This window comes from Nicotiana attenuata, chromosome 7, assembly GCF_001879085.1.
Source record: "Nicotiana attenuata strain UT chromosome 7, NIATTr2, whole genome shotgun sequence".
Classification (NCBI taxonomy): Eukaryota; Viridiplantae; Streptophyta; class Magnoliopsida; order Solanales; family Solanaceae; genus Nicotiana; species Nicotiana attenuata.
The window spans coordinates 1,168,988-1,192,423 of NC_031995.1; the positions used below are offsets into that span (position 1 = coordinate 1,168,988).

A 23,436-nucleotide genomic window follows, 5' to 3' on the forward strand; every position below is an offset into this window, starting at 1 on the left:
CGAAATATAAAATTTATATATTTTTTTGTATATATATATATTCTGTACATAAATTATACAAGTTATATATACTTTTTCTGCTACCAAATATAAATAGTTTCTGGCGCGGGCTAAAAATGATAATACCCAAAAGATAGGGGTGTTCACGGGTCGGTTTGGATCGATTTTTTCCTAAAAAGAAACCAAACCAAGTAAGTCGATTTTTCAAATATAAGAATCAAACCAAACCAATTAAGTCGGTTTTTCTCAACTCGGATTTTGTCGGTTTTCGTTTTTTTCAGTTATTTGCATGTTTTTTCTTAAATATAAGACATACACTGCCAAACACATATTCCGGCGACCACATTTTCAACGTAACACTGTCAAATCAATTGCCCTTTGAGAAATCTATTATTTACCAAGATATATTAATGATAACTGAATCAAATAGTGATGAATAATTTAAGGACTCAAATATAAATATATTATTTTTAACACGAAATGGATTCATACACTTAACAAAAGAAAACTACCAATCAAACTAGAATGTAAAGGTAAAGAACTATACTAAAAGTGCAAACTATCAACATTTACCATTAAGTTTTTGAAACTTTGTATAAAAATATACATATATATAGGCGTAATAATAAATTTGAAATAGCTACTCCTATAGTCGGTTTGGTTCGGATTTTTTTTTAATTTTTTTCTGATTAAAACTAAAACCATACCAAATTTGATCGATTTTTAAAATTCAAAACCAAAACCAAACCAAACAAAAAAAGTATTGATTTTTTGGTCGGTTTGGTTTAGTTTTCGGGTTGGGTTCGGATTTTCGGGTTTTTATAAACACCCTACCAAAAGATTTATACATTTTACTTTTTAACATATCATTTCTTACTCTAGAGTATAGAGTCATATTTTCTTCCCAATAATAATAGTATCAGTTAGCAATTAGCACACCCAAAAAAAAAAAAAAAAAATATTATCCACTTTTGATTAGATTGAAACATTGTGTAGAGGTCTGCTGCGTATCTCCAGTCCAAATCTGGATTTTTTTTCAACTCCAACATCTTCCACTCAGACATGAATCTTCTTCATCTTCATCCAATTCCACAGTGCTCACTCAATGTCTCTTCCCCTACAATTTCACGTTTTCAGATAGGTTCCTATTCTTCTTTCCCCCCTTCTTCACAGTCTTTGACCTTGAGGAGGAGCTTTAGTTCAAGAGCAACAGGTCCCATACAAATTCCAGCACGAGACAGAGTCATAGATTTTGGAAAATACAAAGGTAAAATGCTGGGAACACTCCCATCTAAATACCTCAAATGGGTTTCCAAAAATCTCCGAGCTCGTGATTTTGAAGAGTGGGCCAAGCTCGCAGATGAAGTCCTTTCTGACTCTGTGTATAAAGACCGAATTGAGTGGGAGTTTGCTCAGAATCTCCTGAACGGCGACGTTTCAGCAAGCACGCAGAGTGCAGTTTCTGAGTTGCTGGAAATCAGCACTAGATTTGGTTGGGACAATGAAGACAAGCTTGGTTGGAGCAAAATTGATTATGAATTACTTGGTACATCCAAAGGCGGTCGAATACCAAGACTTTCTGATTACACCAATTTAAAAGGGACTGCTGAAGTTGATAGTAGTGAAACTGGAGAAGGTGAAAAAGACACTAGGGAGAGAAGACGGGAACGGATAAGGTTACAGAGGAGAAAGAACGATTCTGGCTCGCGGTTGCAATCTTCAACTATGACAGAAAGAACAAGAAATTTACAGAATCCTGAGAATCATACTGATTATAATACAATCAACAAAGACCATTCTGTATCAAATAATGGAAGTCCTTTTCCTGGGCGCGAAGCACTGTTGAAGAAGGCCTTGTCTCTTGGTAGCAGGAAACAGTTCTAGCAACTGTGCAATCATCTGTTTTGAGATTTTGTTAGTGTATACAAAAACTGGTAAAGTTGCTGCCATGTGGTCAGGAGGAGGTCATGGGTTCGAACCGTGGAAACAGTCTCTTGCGGAAATGCAGGGTAAGTCTGCATACAATAGATCCTTTATGGTCCGGCCCTTCCCCAGACCCTGCGCATAGCGGGAGCTTAGTGCACCATAGCGGGAGCTTAGTGCACCAGGCTACCCTTTTTTTGTGTATACAAAAAATTGAATTCATTCTTGCTCAAAGCATACTGCTAAGCTGGTGCATTTGTCATAAACAAGGATAGTGCAAGTCCCAAAAAGAGAATGCAAGATTGGATTTTAAATAAATTTTGGCTACTCTTAGGCCCCGTTTGGCCATGAGTTTTGTCAAAATAAATTTGAAACTTATTTCCAAAACTCATGTTTCGCCATAAATTTTGCCCATATTTTGGCCAAATTACAAATCTCAAATTCAGCTATTGAGCTGATTTTGGGCCAAAATCCCAAAACTTGGGAATTATATACATGTTTTTCCAAAATAAAGTTGGAAAATATGTTTTGAAAACGTATGTCCAAATACATTTTCATCTTCAAACCAAACTTCACCCAAATCAGATTTTTCAAAATAAATTTGGGATCTATGGCCAAACGCTAGCTTAGAATTGTAGCAGCAAAACAGTGCAACTAGCTTATGTCTATTGTTGTAAACTCAATTGTACTTGAAGTTTTGGCAGCAAGGGAAGCATATTGAATGGTTTTGCAACAAAGTATATTTGTATCTGGATTACAACTTCTTGTCGTACCAAAATAGTCACAAGGCATTGTTCTAGGAACAGAGTTGTCTTAAGATAAACTTGAAGTCAGGGTAAGTGAACAATTCTCTGTTGGTGCAGACGAATTCGACAGCATAGTTGTGCAATCTCTGCCCACATAAGACCGCGTTACATTTGAAATTTCAATCAGGCTAACATTACTATGAGTATAAGAAATTAAGAACTACTCACGACATAATAGTGAATGGAAAGAGTGAACAAAAACAAAGAGGAAAAGGCATTACTCGAACACCCAGGAGATCAAGCGCATACAACCAAAAAAACAAAAATTCACCTAAACATAAGAGGGTCTTTTTTCTTTTTTGATTTCCAACCGTTGTTTTGTACCCGCATTAGAGCTTCAACTAATCCGGATTCGTATTGCTCAAGGCCCATCATAGAGGGAAGTGCTCCCTATCAGGATTTTTCCCACCTAAAAATAGAGGATGAGAACCACTTAACAATAACAACAGCAAAACATATATATATATATATATATATATATATATATTTTGTGTGTGTGTATATATAGAGAGAGATCTACAGCTACAACTAAGAGGAAATAACAATTAATAATCCTCATTATCTAGTATAACCTGTTAACATAAATGTCAATGTCAAAGTAAATATATTGAAAGGGAAAAAACAATTTCAAATTTTCTTTTCTTTTCAAAGGAGTTATTGGTTCTAGTGTAGCTACTCCAGTCTAAACAAACAAAGCCTAAGATGTACTTACAATAACTTCACAATAGATCAGATTGTAACAGAGTCAAAGGGTCCAATCTTGACCAACTTGCATCATAATCAATTAGGATCTAAAAGATAAGGCAACCTTCCAAATTTGAGATTTGTGTAATAAAATAGATGATATAGCAAAGAACTACATTTATGCTTGAAAATCTTAACTTATCCATTTTCTTAGTCTGGCATGCATTTATACATGAATGAAGTTGATAAGGATACAATGGCGAGGGGCAACAGCCACAGTTAACTTCATGAACCAGGATAGTGAAAGGCAGTAAACCACATAGCTAGTTATAAACAAGAACAAATTTAAAACAGTTTTTACCTTGAAAAGGAAATTAAGCTCAGAAAATAACTTATGACCACAAAAACCACCAGCAGGGTCACATTTAAAGCGTTCTGGTCCTTTTTCCTCACCAATTCCCAAAATGATAGCAAGTTCACATTTCAAAGGATATACTCAGATATTTGGACTCGATTTCAGTGATACTTTCTCTCCCGTGGCTAAAATTGCATCAGTCCGCCATTTTCTATCCATGGCTGCTGTTCGCCATTGACCTCTCTATCAGTTGGACATTAAGAATGTTTTTCTTCACGGTGACCTTGAGGATGAGGTTTATATGGAGCAACCACCTGGTTTTGTTGCTCAGGGGGAGTCTAGTGGCCTTGTATGTCGGTTGGCCGGTCCCTCTATGGTCTAAAGCAGTCTCCTCGAGCCTGGTTTGGTAAGTTCAGCACAGTTATTCAGGAGTTTGGCATGACTCGTAGTGAAGCTGATCACTCTGTATTTTATCGACATTCTGCTTCAAATCTCTGTATTTATCTGGTCGTTTATGTTGACGATATTGTTATTACCGGCAATGATCAAGATGGTATTAGTAAGTTGAAGCAACATCTCTTTCAGCACTTTCAGACTAAGGATCTGGGCAAATTAAAATATTTTCTGGGTATTGAGGTCGCTCAGTCTAGCTCAGGTATTGTGATCTCACAACGGAATTATGCATTAGATATTCTTGAGGAGACAGGAATGACAGGTTGTAGACCAGTTGACACTCCGATGGATCCGAATTCTAAACTTCTGTCAGGACAGGGGGAGCCTCTTAGTGATCCTGCAAGATATAGGCGGTTGGTTGGTAAATTAAATTACCTCACAGTGACTAGAGCTGACATTTCCTTTCCTGTGAGTGTTGTGAGTCAGTTTATGGATTCTCCCTGTGATAGTCATTGGGATGCAGTTGTCCGCATTCTTCAGTATATAAAATCACCTCCAGGCAAAGGCTTATTGTTTGAGGATCGAGGCCATGAGCAGATCCTTGGATACTCAAATGCTGATTGGGCAGGATCACCTTCTGATAGACGTTCTACGTCTGGATATTGTGTCTTAGTAGGAGGAAATTTGGTGTCTTGGAAGAGCAAGAAACAGAATGTGGTCACTCGGTCTAGTGCAGAAGCAGAATATAGAGCAATGACTATGGCCACATGCGAGCTAATTTGGATCAAACAGTTGCTCAAGGAGTTGAAATTTGGTGAGATTAGTCAGATTGGACTTGTATGTGATAATCAAGCTGCTCTTCATATTGCGTCAAATCCAGTGTTCCATGAGAGAACTAAATACATCGAGATTGACTGTCACTTTGTTAGAGAAAAGATACTCTCGGAAGATATTGCTACAAAATTTGTGAAGTCGAATGATCAGCTTGCTGATATTTTCACCAAGTCTCTCACTGGTCCTTGTATTAGTTATATATGTAACAAGCTCGGTACATATGATTTATATGCACCAGCTTGAGGGGGAGTGTTAGTTTGATAGTTAAATAGTAGTAAATAACCCTAATCCCATATGTATTAGGAGTAGGACATGTATTATATATATAGGGCTCATTGTATCATTGTCAAAATTAATCAATAATAGTTTCTCCCGTGCATTCTCACACATTCTAGCTGATGTATTATACCATTGTCAAAGAAAGAGCATCCATAAAATTCTTGAATATTTATTGGATTCCTCCAACAACTCAAACAGAAGATTTATGGCTTGTGAAACTAAAGTTTATCAAGGAAATCTATAGAAAAGAAATGACATGTCAAAAGCTACTCCACACAAAATTTGCTCTTACTTTTGACTTAAAAAAAATTCGCGAACAATGGTACTTTATATAATTAACTGGTCAAGTAGAAAGCGAAGATCTTTTTTTTGAAAAAACAACAGACAATTAACGCTCACCATAGAGATTTAGTACCATTGTCTAAAGAAAATAGATCCCCAAAAGTAGAGGTAAACTAAAGAAAGAAACTCAAGCATAACCAATAGAATGCTCACCATTTTCACATCATCTGCTCAGTCTCATCCCTTAACTCGGGATCTTATGGATCCCTAACCAAACCCTCAAGACAACCTCTAGATCAAAATTGTAGTACTATCTTACAAAAGAAATGCCAAATTATTTAACGGAAAACGGAAGAATACCACCAAGAAGACAAAGTTATCAATTCCCAGGAACTTTAGGATCGTTTAGGACACATTAAACATTAGCTTAATATCCCCACCCCCACCCCCCACCCCTTTTCTCTTTTGCTATAACAATAAAAAGTAGATGAATCAACCAAATCTTAGTAAATTCTCAATGCAGAGCAAAATTCTTTCTTAAATAGATGACCTCATAGCATTCTTCAAGCTAGATGAGAGAGGTCCGAAACATTGCATTCACATGCTTACCTCTGTGAAGCACAAACAGATATGAATTTGACAATATGTGCTTTCTGATCTCCTTTGGTGATTTCACTGATGCGATTACACTGTCCTCCCAGGGAATGAGAGAGGCAGAGAGAGAAAACAAAGAGAATGGATGAGTAGAGAAAAGGCCCAATACATGCATTACCAAAAAGCGCTTCAAAAATAGCTTGATCTACATAAACATAAGAGAGAAATGAACCTAAAGGTCTAGACATAAGCGAAAGAAAGACCTTCAGATCAAAATGTCAAAACTGCCATGTGAGGACAATAAAAATCTCTTTTTTCTATTTCTATATGGTAATAATATTCCCCCTACTGTCAAAAAGTAGTTCAAGGGTCATTCCAACAATCCATCCTTAGAACACGAAAAAATTGAAGTTCAATTCAAGAGTTATTTCCCTTGCAAAAGCACATAACTGAGAGGTTTTAACCACTTTTGAGAGACTTTTATCGAGCCCACTTGAGTGAAAACTATAACAGGTCAAATCGGGAAAAAGCTTACATGAAAGAAGTGCTCCAATTGACAAATTGCTTTAGATTGACCAAATATATGTCGCTTTACAATAACAAACAGCGGGCATTTCATTGATGATTGAACTAACACAGAACAAAAAAAAAAGAGAAAAAAAAAAAAGAAGCACGCTCTCCTCTTACTCAATCGCCATGAGTTTGGCTCATGACATCTATCATAAAGAGGCTCAATACGTTCCTGTCTCTTGCGCTTGCTTAATTTCGTTGAATCAGCCACTTTGAAGAATCTTGGTGCCAACTCGACAAGCCATTTAGGATCAACCACAGTCACTTCACGCATGTACTCCTTTGTTGTCATAACAAGCTCATGATAAATAACCCAGTCTGGCTGTCTCTGGAAAAGAGCACTGCTAGGATGAATGTAAACTGGCTGGTTCTCAACTAGAGTTCTGTAACCCTCTTGAGGATCCTTTCTAGCAGCATGAAAAAAGAAACCTGCAGCAATAGCCTTCCGGATCTTTGTGAAATTCTTTCCAGCACTCACAACATCCAATTTATACCTGTCCATGATGGAGAGCAGCTGTTTTCTAACATCCTGCGCCCTCCTAAGAGATCGAGACTGGACAAAATTTTCAAAACACCATGGACCTGAAAAGTTTTTGGCTTTCCAAGCCTCATAAACAGCAAGCAAGGTAAGATGATCACCCTCAGGCTGAAAAAATTTGGCCCTTTTCTGATCGGCCTGTGCTTGTTTTTCCCTTGGTCGGTAAAAGATGTTTCCGGTTTGAATCATAGCAATTATGGTCAAGATCTCATCACTACAGCCAAGGTCCACACTAGCAAGAAGCATCTTGGGCAAAGGAGGATCTAATGGAAATTCCGCCATTTTTCTTCCCAGCTTCGTCAGGAGCCCCTCCTCATCGAGTGCTCCAAGAGTGTAAAGTTGCTCCATGGCAGATACGAGAGCCTGAGGGGAAGGTGGGTCCATGAAATCAAACGACAGAAGATCATTAATACCCATTGCTTTCATCATAAGAACCGTGTTCCCAAGATTTATCCTTTGGATTTCGGGAATGGCAGTAGGGGACATTTCACTGTGGAATGCACTCTCAGTAAACAGACGGTAACACTTCCCAGGTCCGGTTCGTCCAGCAAGCCCTGCTCGTTGCTTTGCTGATGCTTGTGAAATTGGGGTAATAACCAGTGAATCAAGTCCTTGTTTTGGATTGTAGACATTTTGCTTTGCAAATCCAGGATCAATAACATAATATATACCATCAATTGTCAAAGAAGCTTCAGCAATATTAGTAGCAACAACAACTTTTCTCTTCCCAGGAGGGGCAGGGTCAAAAATTCTGGACTGCATTTCACTGGGCAAGGCACTATAGACAGGTAGTATGATCAGTTCAGGAACATTTTTACCTAGTCCTTTCATCCTCTCGAAAAGGCACTGGCAAGCATAATCAATCTCCTCTTGACCAGTCAAGAAGAGGAGGATATCACCTTCAGGTTCTGTCAAGTGGATCTGCATAACAGTAATTAAAGCTGCATCAAGGTAATCACTTTCTGGCTGCTTTGTGTAGAGTATCTCTACTGGGAAAGTTCTTCCTGGGATTGTAAAGATGTTGCAGTCGAAGAAATAACCAGAAAACTTCTCTGCATCCAAAGTTGCAGATGTGACAATTAGACGAAGGTCAGGTCTCCTCTTCACGAGCTGCTTAAGCAAACCGAAAAGAACATCAGTGTGAATTGTTCTTTCGTGTGCTTCATCAAGCATTATGACTGAATACTGGGACAAATTTTCATCGATCAAAATCTCCCTCAGAAGCATGCCATCAGTCATATATTTGATCACAGTATCTGGCCCAGTACAATCTTCAAACCGAATAGCATAACCGACCTCTTCACCTAATCGGCAACCAAACTCCTCAGCAACTCTCTTAGCCACTGACGTTGCAGCCACTCGACGAGGCTGAGTACAGCCAATTTTCCCCTTTGTTGTGTACCCTGCCTCAGCTAGATACTGTGTCACCTGTGTTGTCTTGCCATTCGTATCTATAATTTTATTAATAATTAAAACTTAAAAATCTATTTCACAATTGAAAATAAAGTGTGAGAATTTTCTAAACATATACTGAATGTAGGGCCTTAATTTAATACCATGCATTGTTTACTTATTTTCAAGGACATAGATTTCTTCCTTGTTCGTCAAGTGGTATGCTAGTACATAAATCTCAGTTTCCTTGTATGGTTACTTTGTTAATGGATAGATCTCAGTTTCTAAATTTCCGTTTCAAGTTCTTATTTTCATTTCAAGTGGCATATATCCACCAACAAGGGTTGTGGTGAAATGGTAAGTACTCCTTCATCCTTAACCAGAACTCTCAAGTTCGAGTCCCAATATAGCTACCGGATACCGTATGAAAAATCAAAAAACACAAGTGGCATATATCCTTTTCATTCCCTTTTAATTAATATATTGATTAATTATTCTTTTGTATAGTGACATAGGAATAAATAAAATCTTCTTCTTTTTTGATTTCCAGATTACAATTAATTTTATTTCTTCGGCATAAAATTTTTTGACCACTAGAAAACCATCTAGTTTTTAAAAAGTTATAATTAGTGCTAAAAAACTTCATTATTTCCTTGTATTCATTATTTGACAGTTTAAGTTAAAAGAAAACCTTCATTATTTTACTTTATAGTGACAATAGAAATGTGAATTAACACTAATTGCACTGATACCAACTTTGTCATGACCCGACGAGAGTCATGACCGGCGCTAAGTGAGTCTAACACCACTAAGCAAGCCTAACTCTTTCTGTTTCATGTATGAAATGATAAATCAAGAGAGTGAAAATATGATCATAATTTCATATTTTTCTATAATCTCTTTAAAATGAGAGATACTTAAGCCAGAGTCGATATACTTTCTGACACCATGGGTCTACTATGGTCGTCTGACAATCCCAACAGCTAAGTTCCTTTTTAGAGGGTATAAGTGTGATATACGCCGGTCTATCATATACAAGGTGCACCAAATCTAACGATCCTGGCATTAGATAACGGTGATCAGGCCAAGTTGATTCTCAAAGTCATTTCCTTTATAGCACAATATTTTTTTACACTTCTTCTATCAATAATTAAATCCAAAATATAGGAGAAGAAATCATAAATAAACTAACTCCAAAGCATATTAACTGTAGTAGAACTCTGTGTCCTTCCTTTCGGTACCATTCTTGTCAAGTTTTCAAATTCTTATTAATTTATTAAGTATTAACCGTAGAGTTTTGCCTAATGTTTTAGGACTTTAAATTAAACTATTTAAATCTTTGCCTAATATTTCAGGACTTTAAATTAAACTACTCAAATTTTTGTATCTATCAACAAGATTTTTGAGAACAAGAATCAAGGCAGTGTACTGCAACTTATGGCTAATATTTTATCAATTTGAGATGACTCTTAAGAATATAAATACTATTTCCTTTGTCCTATTTTATTCACACTCTGTCTCAAAAAGAAAGACATGTTTTAATATTTTAAAATAATTTTATTATAATTTTCTATTTTATTCTTAATGAACTATATACATCTATATTTCACATATTTGGTCCTCGATATGTGACACTGGGCTAAAACGAGTGAAATAGGTATATATAAAAGATAACAATTACTCCGATTCCCATCAAGAAAAGGAATTATTTTTCTTTCTAAGATACGCGCTTTGTAACTAAAGTCGGTGAATAGAGGACTTTTTAGAGCCTGTTTGGAAAGCATTGGATTTTGGCGCAATTGGCACTAATTATTTATATGTTTGTCTCGCCAAGTAATTACTCCGTCAATATAGAATTTGGTGTAATTGGAGAGGTGTAATTACACTCTCCAATTCTCAAGGGAGGGGTGAGAGTTGGAGGTAATTACACTGTGTAATTATAAGGTTACTTTTTAATTTTTTCCTTTTTGTTTTTATTTCCATTATTTTAATTTCTTTTTTATTTTTATTTTTGATTTTACTTTTACTTTTTGATTTATTTTTAAATTTTAAAATATTTTTTTGTACATTATTTATCTTTTATTTCTCTACCTTTATGTTTACCGTGAAAATGGTGAGAGCAATTAAATTTGTTGATCGGACTCTAAAAATACGTGATCTATTTTTATGCTAGTTGTTAAGCAGTTGATGCTAGGTATGTGAAGTTTAAAGACGAAATGCGAACTAAAGTAGAATTATAACAAAGCGAGGGGTTAGCTATTCGGGCCTCGGACTGACCGATGGGGGGCCTCGAGGTCGATGCCTGGGCTCGGGCTCGAGCTATCGGGGATAATCGGGAAAGGGCTAACAGTTAGGATATAATCAAGGGAGGCTCTTTATGGCCAATGACCAGTAATAAATGAAGAATAAGTATGAAAGTAATAAATAAGAGGGATAGTGTCGGGAGAATATGTTAGAGAGAAAAGAGAGAGAAAGAGTTATTATTTATCTCGTGTAGAATAGTTGGAGCAACAACAGTCCCCCTACAAAATGGTAAGGATCCCCTTTATATAGGAGGAAATCCCAACATAGTACAAAATGCATTAATTGTAAAGGTATGGAGATGGGACGGCTAGACGTGACACCTTGATACAGGTTCCGGACAGGCCGGCTTTGTCAGACTTAGCCGCGTGCCTTGGGAATTCCCTATTTTTACTCTATCCTCGATCGATATTCCCTTTAGGTCGGGCCTCGACGAGCTTCGAGGAAGGGAACTCGGTCACAGCTTCACATCCTCGAGGTCTCGAGGTGTTCTTCTGAAATGAACTAATAGCAAGAAATTGGGCCCTCTGATTTCGCCGCATACACTTTACTTCTTGTGATTCCATGTAATTGCTTGTATATTTTATTTCTTATTCATTTTATTTTTTTTTATTTAGCATAATTGCGTTATTATTTTAGTTTTTGAAATTACAGCTCCTAATATTAAAAATAATGAGTCATTAACAAACTTGGCATATAATGAGTGATGTCATTAAAGTAAAATTTTATTGTTGAATGAGGTTATAAATTTATTATGTTTCCTAGTCTTAAGTGGTATTGCATTTTTTTTGGTATGAACTTATTTTTATTATGTTGTTAAAGTATAATTATTTTTGTTTTTTTGAAATTTTGGAGATGTGTTATATTTATGGTTCCAATTTACTTGTTTTAGTAGTATTGACTTGTTATTTCACATTGCATGTTATTTATTTTTTAGTTAGAATTATTAGATTAGTTTTGTCAAAATATTTGCATAATGTTATGGTATTATGTTTAATATTAATTTATTTTATCAAACATGTATTCCATGATCTTCTTACAAAATATATATCACACCTCCTTTTTACCCGAGGGGTATATAAGGGAGTTTTTCCAATTAAAGTGACATAAATCGAAATGGGATTATTTTATTTATTTTTCAGAGTCGCCACTTGGGATATTTATTATGGTGTCACAAGTCACCGGTTTATTTAAAACCCAAATCGAGGAAAATCGACTTTATTTAAAAGTTTGCGAAACCAGAAAACTAGGTAAGGAATTCTATTAACCCGGGAGAAGGTGTTAGGCATTTCCGGTTCCGTGGTTCGAACACGGTCGCTTAACTATTGATAATTGACCTAATTATCTGATTTATTACATGTTTTAAACCTAGTGTGTATTTTTAACTTTATAACCGCTTTTTAGGATTTATGAAATTATTTCTTGAACAAGTTACGATTGTCGTACACTTGCCGTTTTGGAACACATCGCAAATTACGCTACATGAAATGCACCCGGATTTGCGACATATTTATTTTATTATTGTTCAAGGTTGTTATGGTCGGGTCACATGAAATGCACACCCGAATTTGGAAATTAAGCATCGTAACTATGTCACGAGAACCGTACTCATAATCACGATGGTTTATGAATCGCGCCTAAAGCAACACTACGATGTTCAGATTTTTCTAAGCTAATTTGATTGTTATATAAATCAACATCAGCGTTTAATGATAAAAGGTATCAACTACTTAATGAAAGCACGTCTTTAAAGGTTATAAGCCTAAGATAAAATGAAGCAGCCCAATTGGGCTATTTGAAAAAGGCTGGCCCAGTCGCTACTCTTAAATGACTGGGCCTATTACGAGTTTGTGCTTAATACCAATAAAATCCATCTGAAATACACATTTATCCAAAGTTGGAATCTAGTTCATTTCATTGTAAAAATCGGAATATAATTCGAGTTTTTGGAATTAATTACACTACACATGATTTACAATACATAAAAGAAATGAGTTTATGTCATAGTTCAAAAGGTAAGCCCGCAGTTGGGGGTTCAAGCTATTGAGCTTAGTACCCATGCCCAAGCTATTGGGTCCAGACTTGTTTAGGTCATCTCCCCAATTGGGCCAATTTTAAGTCTGGCCCATTTCTTATGATCCTCATTTGAACAATTCTGGACTAACAAACTATATTTATAACACTCGCTATTGACATGATACTAACAATGCGATTGTTAATCACAACAATCAACTTAAAAATTATTACAATATACTCCAAAAGTTAGTTTACTAGTGAACAGTCCATAGATTACAACACAATCTTAGATACAACTATATGTCTAGATAATATTCAACATGATTTTGAGCTTTTCATTTGTTGCCAGACCTTTCAGTAAGCTTCAGCTTGCAAAAATCAGCTATAAAAGTTGTTTTTACAAGTCAACTTTTGGTTTCAGCTCTGAGATTTTCCTCTCTTGTTACCACTCGCATACAACCAGAAAATCGAAGTAAAAGCTTCATTACAATGGAAAAACCATTTAACATTGTATAATAACAAAATAACAGGCAATGGCTAGTGCCAGTCGAATGACCATATCAGCTCAATTTATATAGGCATGATTCATACATAAGCATCGCAAGAAATCATATTAACAATAAAAGAAAGTCTGGAATTTTAGGGAAGCAACATTTATTGGATAGAAACCAAAATGAGTTTGAGACAAGTATAGGGACTACAGGCAGAAACATCATACATATTTGAATCCAAACCATATCTCATTCAAGGCTAATTTTGGACCAAGAGTTACATACCTACTATAGTAATGATCAAAATGGAGCAAAATGAAGCTCTAAATGGAAGCTATGAACCAGCAGAAACCCATAACAGCAGCAGAAAGTGAACCAGAAGTACCAAAGCACCAACACATAGATATTCCAAAATCAGAACACTAAAGAAAAACCAGCCCAGAAATCTAACCAGAAACTAATGTTTTTAGCAAGAAAGCTGCAGGGATTTTCTCTTTTGTGTATTCAGAAACTTTTAGGTGATCAGAGGCAAATGAATTCTGTCCAGAATGAGGGAGTAACTTTTCTTTTACAGGGTATGCCAAAAACAACATCAAAATGGCATATTCTACCCTAAATCCACTAAGTGTCAGATAGTACAACATATTTGGACAGTTGTCTGTCCTTTTTTATCCCAATTCTAACATTTTTCATGTTGGAAATTGGGATAGTTGTACAAATGCTAGAACCTTCTGATTTTTACTCAATGCAAAATCCAACTTTACCCCTTCAATTACTGAGTATTTCAATTATATCCTAAGTCCTAATCCTAATTTTATTTCAAAGACCTTTTTTGGACCTTCTAGAACCAACTAGGTGATCCTACATTAGGGTTCCTAGACTTGTTTCAATTGTCCTTTTAAATCTGAAATGAGTTTTAGGCTTAAGGGTATTTAAAGCTTAATTCAAACAATTTAAACCTAACTAGTAAATTAACAAGTTAAACTTAAACAAGAACACTGAATTTTAAAACCTTTATTTAAAACAGTAATCAAACAAAACAGAGTGGTGAGGCCAAGAAAACCTAGAAATTAAACTAATCAATTTGCAAATCAAACGAATTAATCAACTGAGCTAATGTTTCTAATAGCTAATCAGAAACATGTCCAATAGATTGTTAATTAACTTTTGGGACTTGAGTAAAACCATTCTAATCAACTAAAAATAAACATTAAACATAAGCAAATGAGCATAAAAGAGAAATAACCAGAAACATGGAGAAGAAAAGAACAGTCATGCAATTTATCAAAAATCTAAACGTTAACCCAAATTAACCTAAATCTTATGCAATCTAAATTAAGCTTCAAATAGTTATAACATTCAGCATGCTTCAATTAACACAAACGAACGGATACAAATAGACAAAAAACCGAACAGACAAGAAAAGACCTAACATATACCTAAATCATGCAGGCTAAATAAAAAAATAAACATGAAAGAAAATGGAAGATAAAATAAATAGAAAAGGAAAGTAGATCACCTAAAGCTCGTTTTGGAATGGACCAGTCAAGACATCGGCCAATTTATAGGGAGAACATGAACTTAGATGACCATTAATCAACTGTTCTTAACAAGAATAGTCAATTAATGAAAGTCTTAGGTTCAAACGACTCGAAACTGACCAAGAATCAGAAAGGAAAAAAATTAGGGTTTTGGGGATTTTAGATCTAAGATTCGAGCAATTCCAAGCTTATTTGAAAGAAATTGTGGTGATATATGGAAAGAGGAAGAGGAGACGATTATGGGGTGTTAATTTGGTAGGTTTGGAGGTGGTCCACCGCCGTGAGGCAATTTCCGGTCGGCGGACCACAACGGAGACGACGGAGTATATTAGGGCGGCTAGGGTTTCTCTATGTGGGAATGAGAGATGGAAGTGAGAGAGGGGGGGAGGGGTTCTATGGGGGTTGTGTCCCGTTCAGACAGTTATATAGGGAAAGATTGGTTAGTTCCCAGCCGTTGGATCTGTGATGATCAACGACTGGGATTAGGGAGGGGCGAAACATGGTCGTTTTGGTAAGTGTGGGATTGGACCGGGTGAATTTGGTATTTGGGCTTGGGGCTTGAATGGGGTAAAAGGGGAAATTGGCTACCAGATTTGGTCTCTGGGTCGCCCAAATTCGAACAAACAGTCTTTTTTTCTTTTTATTGCTTTTCCTTTCTTTTTTCTTTAATTAAAAAATCTAGCCTAATTAATTAAATTCTAATTTTCATCCTAAATTATCCTAAATTATAAATTAAGCTAATCATCTATTTTTTACTATTTAATACTTAATTAATTCTAAGTTAATAAATAGGGAATTATTAATCTAGAACTAAAACTAAAAATGTAGAAAAACGAACGACATTTTTATTGTGATTTTATTTTAATAATGCAATTAATTAACCAATTAATCCTAAAATATGAACATAAAATCTAATATGCAATGCATGGTATTTTGATATTTTTGGGGTATTTTTCATGATTTTAACAAAATTAAACGTGCACAAAATGCAAACAATTAATAAAAATCCTACAAAAATCCTATAAAATTGAAACCAATTTCGAAATAAATTAATTCTAATAGGGAAAAAATCACATGCTCACAACTGCCCCTCTTTGCTCGAAAACATGAAGATTTTTCGAGCAAAGATAAAATGAGCAATTATGAGCGATTTTTGCCCGTCTGGATACTCCCTGGGAAGCAATTTTTGGGAAAAATCTGATCGAACCTTGCTTCGGAGATTGCCTACATATCCTTGGCTATAAAGCAATTATGTCAGTGTAGTTCTGAAAGTTTTGGTAGCTGGGACTACCGAGAAACTGTGATTTCACTGTTGTTGCTGCTGTTTCTGCTTGCTGAGCTCCTTATTACACCAAAATGAAAAATAAAAAACTAGCTAACTAAGCCTATCAACTACGAGTTATAAGATTCCTATCTATAAACCTTCTGAAGCTTGATCTTGAGTCTTGGTTGGTTCTTCCTGCAGATTCTGATCTGAATCTTGATGCTCGTTAGCTGCGAACGTTGGTTCATTTTTCTTCAGGTTTTTGGATCAAGGAGGGGCATGCAAAACTTGTGACTTCAATCATATCTTGAGCAGTCCACATCTTTTCTCCGCTTCTACACTTAGAGTTCACTTCTTTTCTTGTTCATCTTTTCTTTTATTTGAATTGAGACCTCTTCTTTCGGTCATCTCAAACCTCGTGCCTTACGGTAAAAACATGTTCAGGCACCAAAACAAACAACGAACGAAATTTTTCTGCCCCAATTTTCACTAGGAAAATTTCATGAGTTATTGTAAAAATCTAAACTACTCTTTATTGAAAGCAATAAAAATCAGGATTGTGTATCCTTGAGAAAAAAGAAATTAGGGAGTGGAGACCCTATATCTAAAATGAAATCAACTGGGGATTGGAGGCCCTAAGTTGAAAAGATTACCAGGTTATGCTGGCATCAACTAAGGAGTGGGACCCTATATTGGAAAAGATTACCAGGTTATGCTGGCATCAGCTAGGGAGTGGGACCCTATGTTGGAAAGGTTATCAGGTTATTCCGGAAAAGCCATCGGGTTATACCGAAAAAGTCATCGGGTTATGCCGAAAAAGTCATCTGGTTATGCCGGAAGAGCCATCGGGTTATGCCGGAAAAGTAATCGGGTTATGCCGGAAGAGTCATCGGGTTATGCCGAAAGAGTCATCGAGTTATGCCGGAAAAGTCATAGGGTTATGCCGAAAAAATCATCGGGTTATGCCGGAAGAGTCATCGGGTTATGCCAGAAAAGTCATCGGGTTATGCTGGAATCAACTAGGGAATGAGACCCTATGTTGGAAAAGACGTAGCTAGAGATTGGAGACCCTATGCTACCATGATTTTGAATTTTTCTTCTTCTTTCTTTTCATTTAATTTTTTTTTATTTAAGAAAATGAGTAAAAAATGCAGGAAAGAATTTGGAGGAGACTTCCCTTTTGGATTGATTATTGATGCAAAACTGTTTCTAGCCCTTGCGTAGTTTCTTTTTGGTTGCACCTGCTTCTTGCAAGGTTGCTTTGGATTTGAAATGGTGGTTGGTTTTGTGGTCTTGATGGTTTCAATCATTTGATCTTGTCCCAGCTCTGTCAATAAAAATCCCCATTGCTTGCTGGCTTTGGAAATTGGTTTCATTTCTAAACCCGAGGATCCTGACTTCTCCCAAATTCCAACATGATGATTAACCCATGTGGGGCTTGGAATTTTTCCATCTTATTTTTCCTTTATGGGAACTTGAATTTGAATTCTTTTCTTTTCAAGAGTTTTTGACTCTAGAGCATCGACCATCATGGCCAGTCGAGGTCGACTTGATACACCTGCTGAGGCTGGGTGCTTCCTTGAATATTAGCTTTTTGTCAAACAAAACCCTGTAAAACCAATCTTGCCATCTTTTCTTTGTATTAGTTTTGGAGGAGAATTAGACCGAAAGGGATTCAAAGAAAAGTAAACAGCGGACAGGATAATGAATTTAAATGAGAAGTGTCCCTTTCAGGGAAAATAAAGAAGGACTTATCTGGAGTGGATGCAGACTTCAATAAACATGACATGCTTCTTGGACTGGATACCTGATATGTGCAAACCATCCAACTCTCATAAACCCATCATAACCCATACCTCAAAACTGAGAAACCTTGCCAGGAGTCTATCAGTACCGATGGTTGTAAGGGATCCCTTTTTCGATCAGTGTCGCCCTTTGCAGGTTTTCACCAACTGACCTCTCTCATTTCTCTTCTCACCATCGTTTTATAGTGCTCTTTGCGAGTTTTCACTAATAAGACTCTCTCATTTCAATTTCTCTGCTTACCATCGCCCTATGGTGCCTGTGTGGGTTTTCACCAATAAGGCTCTCTCATTTTATTTCTCTCATTTGATTGTATCAGATCCAAGTAACCACATCCTCCAATTTTGAACATCTTTACCGATTGATCGGGAAGACCTGAACATGATTTGGGGTAAAAAGAGTTTGAATTGAATTACAACTTTGGAACCTTTCAGGCGAAACATCGTCGAACCATTATAACTTCTGCCCCAGTTTCAACTTTTGGGGAAATGTGAATTTTTATTTTGGTATGACTGAACCCTTGAGAGAGGCTACCTACGTATCCTTTCAGAATCAAGTCGAACGTAGTTTAGGGAACTTTGTTTTTGATTTTTTTTGTTTTTGTTGTTTTGTTTTGTTCTTTTTTTTTTTCACAACATTTTCGGGCTCCAAAGAGGGTAATCAAAGAAAGATAACCGGCTCAAAGGGTTTGCAAAGGGTTAACAGTGTTTGGGTAGCGAGAATGAAAGTCTTGTCATCTCAATCGGAGAATATTAGCATCGCATAAGGGTCAAACGTAATACCTTTTGACCGCGTCCGCATTGACAACCATTTTGGGTCATTTCCTTCAATGTCTCCCCAAGTACAATGCCCCTTTCGGCAATAATTTCCTTATAATGTACGGACCTTTCCAATTTGGAGCGAATTTCCCTTTTGCTTCCTTATGATGCGGGAGAATGCGTCTCAAGACGAGTTTCCACACTTCAAAGTTCCTAGGCCGCACTTTCTTGTTGTAGGCACGGGCCATTCTTTGTTGATACAACTGCCCGTGGCAAACTGCAGCCATCCGCTTTTCGTCAATCATGGTTAACTGTTCTAGATGCGTCTTGACCCATTCATTGTCCTCAATCTCAGCTTCAACGATTATTCGAAGAGTTGGAATTTCAACTTCTATAGGTATTACGGCTTCAGTGCCATAAACCAATAGATAGGGTGTTGCCCCAACTGATGTGCGCACGGTTGTGCGATATCCCAACAATGCAAAAGGCAACTTTTCATGCCATTTTCTAGAACTTTGAATCATTTTCCTGAGGATCTTCTTGATATTTTTGTTTGCTGCTTCAACGACACCATTAGCTTTGGGCCGAAAAGGGGTAGAATTCCGATGCGTGATCTTAAATTGTTCGCATACCTCCCTCATCAAATGACTGTTCAAATTTACAGCATTGTCCGTAATGATAGTCTTAGGAATACCAAAACGACATGTAATGTTGGAATGCATGAAGTCCACCACTGCTTTCTTGGTGACGTCTTTGAGAGTGACTGCTTCAACCCATTTTGTGAAATATTCAATGGCAACTATGATGAATCTGTGCCCATTTGAAGCTTTTGGGTTGATTGGTCCAATGACATCCATACCCCAAGCAACGAACGTCCATGGTGCCAACATAGGATGCAATTCTGAAGGTGGTGCATGAATCAGGTCACCGTGTACCTGACACTGATGACACTTTCGGACAAAACTGAAGCAATCCTTTTCCATGGTCATCCAGTAATAACCTGCCCGATTGGATTTTCTTTGCAAGGACGTATCCGTTCATATGGGGTCCACATACTCCCGCATGCACCTCATTCATGATTTTTCTAGCCTCTTGGGCATCCACGCATCTTAAAAGGTTCAAATCTGGAGTTCTTTTGTACAAGACCTCTCCGCTCAAGAATAAATTGTTGGCAAGCCTTCTAATGATTCTCTTTTGATCTTCGCTGGCTTGTTCAGGATATTCCTTTGTTTTTAAAAATCTTTTGATATCATGCTACTATGGCTGAACATCTAGTTCTATCTCAACTGTATTGCAATAACAATGTCTTTCTCGAATTTGGATTTCCACTGGGTCAATGTGGACATTGCCTGGATACGGCAGCATCGAGGCCAAAGTAGCTAGTGCATCGACTAACTCATTGTGAAACCGAGGAATGTACCTGAACTCGACGGATTTGAACCGCTTGCTAAGATCTTCTACATGTTGCCTGTATGGGGTAAGCTTGATATCTCGGGTTTCCCATTCTCCTAGAGCTTGTCGAATAATCAAGTCAGAATCTCCCATGATTAACAATTCTTCCACATCCTGATGCACGCCTCGTACTCGGCAGTGTTTTTCGTACAGAAAATTGAAGACGGGCTATGGCCGGATAGTGCTGACCAGTGGATGAAATCAAAATTGCCCCAATCCCGACACCTTTTGCATTCACAGTTCCGTCGAAGAACATTTTCCAAGCATTGGTGTCTTCTGGAATTACCTCAACTGAATTTACTTCCTCTTCCGGAAAGTAAGTACTCAAAGGCTGATATTCATCATCTACAGGATTTTTAGCTAGGTGATCCGCCAAAGCTTGAGCTTTCATTGCCGTGCGGGTGACATAGACTCTGTCAAACTCGGTGAGCAGGATTTGCCATTTTGCTAACCTTCCTGTGGGTATCGATTTTTGGAATATGTACTTCAAAGGATCCAATCTGGTTATGAGATAGGTGGTATAAGCCAGCAAGTAATGTCTAAGCTTCTGAGCGACCCAAGTTAGGGCGCATTAAGTTCTTTCCAACAAAGTGTACTTGGCTTCATAACTAGTGAACTTCTTGCTCAAATAGTATATGGCTTGTTCTTTCTTCCCGGTCACATCATGTTGCTCGAGAACACATCCAAAAGAGTTCTCCAACACTGTCAAGTACAAGAACAAAGGTCTTCCAGGTTCGGGTGGGACCAATACTGGCGGATTCGATGTATATTCTTTGATTTTGTTGAAAGCTTCTTAACACTCCTGCGTCCATCCAATTGCCACATCTTTCTTCAACAACTTAAATATGGGCTGACACGTATAGGTCAACTGAACAATGAATCTGCTAATGTAATTCAACCTGCCCAGTAGAGTCATAACCTTTTTCTTGGTTCTCGGAGTTGGATCTAGCTCGATGCCCCTCCGACTAACTATATACCCCAAAAGTTTCCCAGATGCAACTCCGAATGCACATTTAGCTGGATTTAACTTCAAGTCATACTTACGCAGACGCTCAAAGAACTTTCTCAGATCCCGCACATGGTCGTCCTGCGTTCTGGATTTAATGATCACATCATCCACATACACCTCAATTTCCTAGTGCATCATGTCGTGAAAGATGGCAGTCATAACTCTCATGTAAATTACCTCGACGTTCTTCAAACCAAACGGCATGACCCTGTAACAGTAAGTACCCCAAGGTATGGTGAAAGCCGTCTTTTCTGTGTCTTTTTCATCCATCAGAACCTGATGATACCCAGCGTAACAATCCACGAAAGAACGTATCTCATGTTTGGCACAGTTTTCAACAAGGATGTGGATGTTTGGTAATGGAAAGTTTTCCTTGGGGCTTGCTTTGTTAAAATCTCGATAATCAACACACACTCAGGTTTTCCCATCTTTCTTTGGCACTAGGACCACATTAGCCAACCATGTGGTGTATCGAACCACTCGGATCACACCCGCTTTCAACTGTTTGGTGACTTCTTCTTTGATCTTGTCACTGATGTCTGTTTTAAACTTTCTCTATTTTTGTTGGACAGGGGGATAACCGGGGTAAGTTGGCAATTTGTGCACCACTAAATCAACACTCAGTCTTGGCATATTATCATAGGACCAGGCAAACACGTCTTTGAATTCGAACAAAAGTTGGATCAATGTATCCCTAGTTCTTTCATCAGTGTGAATGCTTATCATAGTTCCTGGACCTCTTCTGAACTGCCCAAATTAACTGGCTCAGTTTCATTTAAGTTTGGCTTAGGCTTATTCTCAAATTGTTCCAGTTCTCGGTTTATTTCCCTAAAAGCCTCATCTTCATCATATTCTGGTTCTTGATTTATTATTTCATAGTTAGACAGCGTGTTAGGATCTGACATGAAGTCTGCAAGCCTGTCATGTTATTTAAGTCCGCATTATTAGAACTGAAAAGAGAGATAAGAAAAAATAACAAAAATCAAAAAGAATAAAGAGAGAGATTCATAGACGATGAAATATTGGTTTCATTTCATTGAATTTGAAGATAGAAGGGTTTACATCGGAATTTAAAAGACAATAAACTAAAACAATTCGTGTTACAACCTGAAATAACTCAGAATGTAGAAAAGATGGCAATACTGAACTACCGAATTCCCGCCTGACTGGGAACGGAGGTGCCTTCCAATTTTGAAGTTTGGCATTTAGACCCATATATTGCACCTGAGCAGTGGTTGAGCCTTCACCCGGCTGGACCGTGTGAGCCTCGTATAACATTTGCCTCATTGCCCCACAGATGTCCTCAATTTCTTCGGCACTGAAGGCCTCTTCTTCTTCTTTTTCTATGTACCTTGGCTTAACAAACATTCTGGCGAGATACGGGACCGGCTGAGGTAGAACCCACCCATTGTTCTTACGTTCATTAGCCCATTTTACATCAGCTTCTGTAGCTTGGAAACCGATGCCAAAGAATTTCTCACTGGCAATCAAAGTGATGGGCTCTGTAATGCCTTACAAAGATGCCTCGAGCCCTTTCCCGGGCTTGTAGCCATGTTTGATCATTTCAGTGGCGACCATGATTGACGCATTTGACAAGAAGGGTTGAGGACACGTGGTTCCTTCCTCACACTGGTCCGCGACCACGATCTCAAAATCTTGGTAGACTATGTGCTCACTACCTTCCCTAGCATCCAAACATGGGACTGACGGGTCCTTGTAGATTGACTGCTCGTCCTCTCCGTGGACCACGATTTCTTGTTCTTCATGTTCAAACTTAACCATTTGGTGAAGAGTAGAGGGTACGACTCCTGCAGCATGGATCCAAGGCCTTCCTAGGAGAAAATTGTAGGAGGTGTCCATGTCCAAAACCTGAAATGTTACTTCAAAATCCACAGAGCCGATAGTTAGGATCAAATCAATCTCCCCTATCGTATCCCTCTTGACACCATCAAAAGCACATACGCAAACATTTTTGGGTCTAATACTTTCCGTCCCAATTTCCATTCTCTGTAAGGTCGAGAGAGGGCAGATGTCAACCCCAGATCCGCCATCTAACATAACTCTTTTCACATAATATCTTTCACTTTTAACGGTCAAATGAAGAGCTTTATTGTGGGCAGCCCCTTCCGGAGGCAAGTCATTTTAGCTGAA

The 23,436-nt window shown here is 37.5% G+C and overlaps 2 protein-coding genes across 2 annotated transcripts; one reads left to right on the forward strand and one right to left on the reverse strand.

Annotated features, from left to right (window-relative positions):
• LOC109228489 lies at positions 956 to 2,388 on the forward strand. Its single transcript, XM_019393595.1, has one exon. The coding sequence runs from the start codon at positions 1,063 to 1,065 to the stop codon at positions 1,882 to 1,884; it is 822 nt and encodes a 273-aa protein (XP_019249140.1). The 5' UTR covers positions 956 to 1,062; the 3' UTR covers positions 1,885 to 2,388.
• LOC109229769 (probable pre-mRNA-splicing factor ATP-dependent RNA helicase DEAH5) lies at positions 3,101 to 22,653 on the reverse strand. Its single transcript, XM_019395323.1, has 7 exons — positions 22,393 to 22,653; positions 21,463 to 21,561; positions 13,811 to 13,880; positions 6,825 to 8,709; positions 6,756 to 6,780; positions 6,166 to 6,355; positions 3,101 to 3,138 (listed from the first exon to the last, which is right to left on the reverse strand). The coding sequence occupies exons 1-7, from the start codon at positions 22,651 to 22,653 to the stop codon at positions 3,101 to 3,103; spliced, it is 2,568 nt and encodes an 855-aa protein (XP_019250868.1).

Excerpts from the sequence above, each read along its gene's own strand:
- LOC109229769 (XM_019395323.1), bottom strand. The coding sequence starts at position 22,653 with ATGTTTGTTAAGCCAAGGTACATAGAAAAAGAAGAAGAAGAGGCCTTC. Across the intron at positions 6,356-6,755 it reads TCATCAATGAAATGCCCGCT|ATCAAGCTATTTTTGAAGCG; the intron begins GTTTGTTATTGT and ends ATGTTTATGTAG. Across the intron at positions 3,139-6,165 it reads TCTGTTTGTGCTTCACAGAG|GTGGGAAAAATCCTGATAGG; the intron begins GTAAGCATGTGA and ends CTCTATTTTTAG.
- LOC109228489 (XM_019393595.1), top strand. The coding sequence starts at position 1,063 with ATGAATCTTCTTCATCTTCATCCAATTCCACAGTGCTCACTCAATGTC.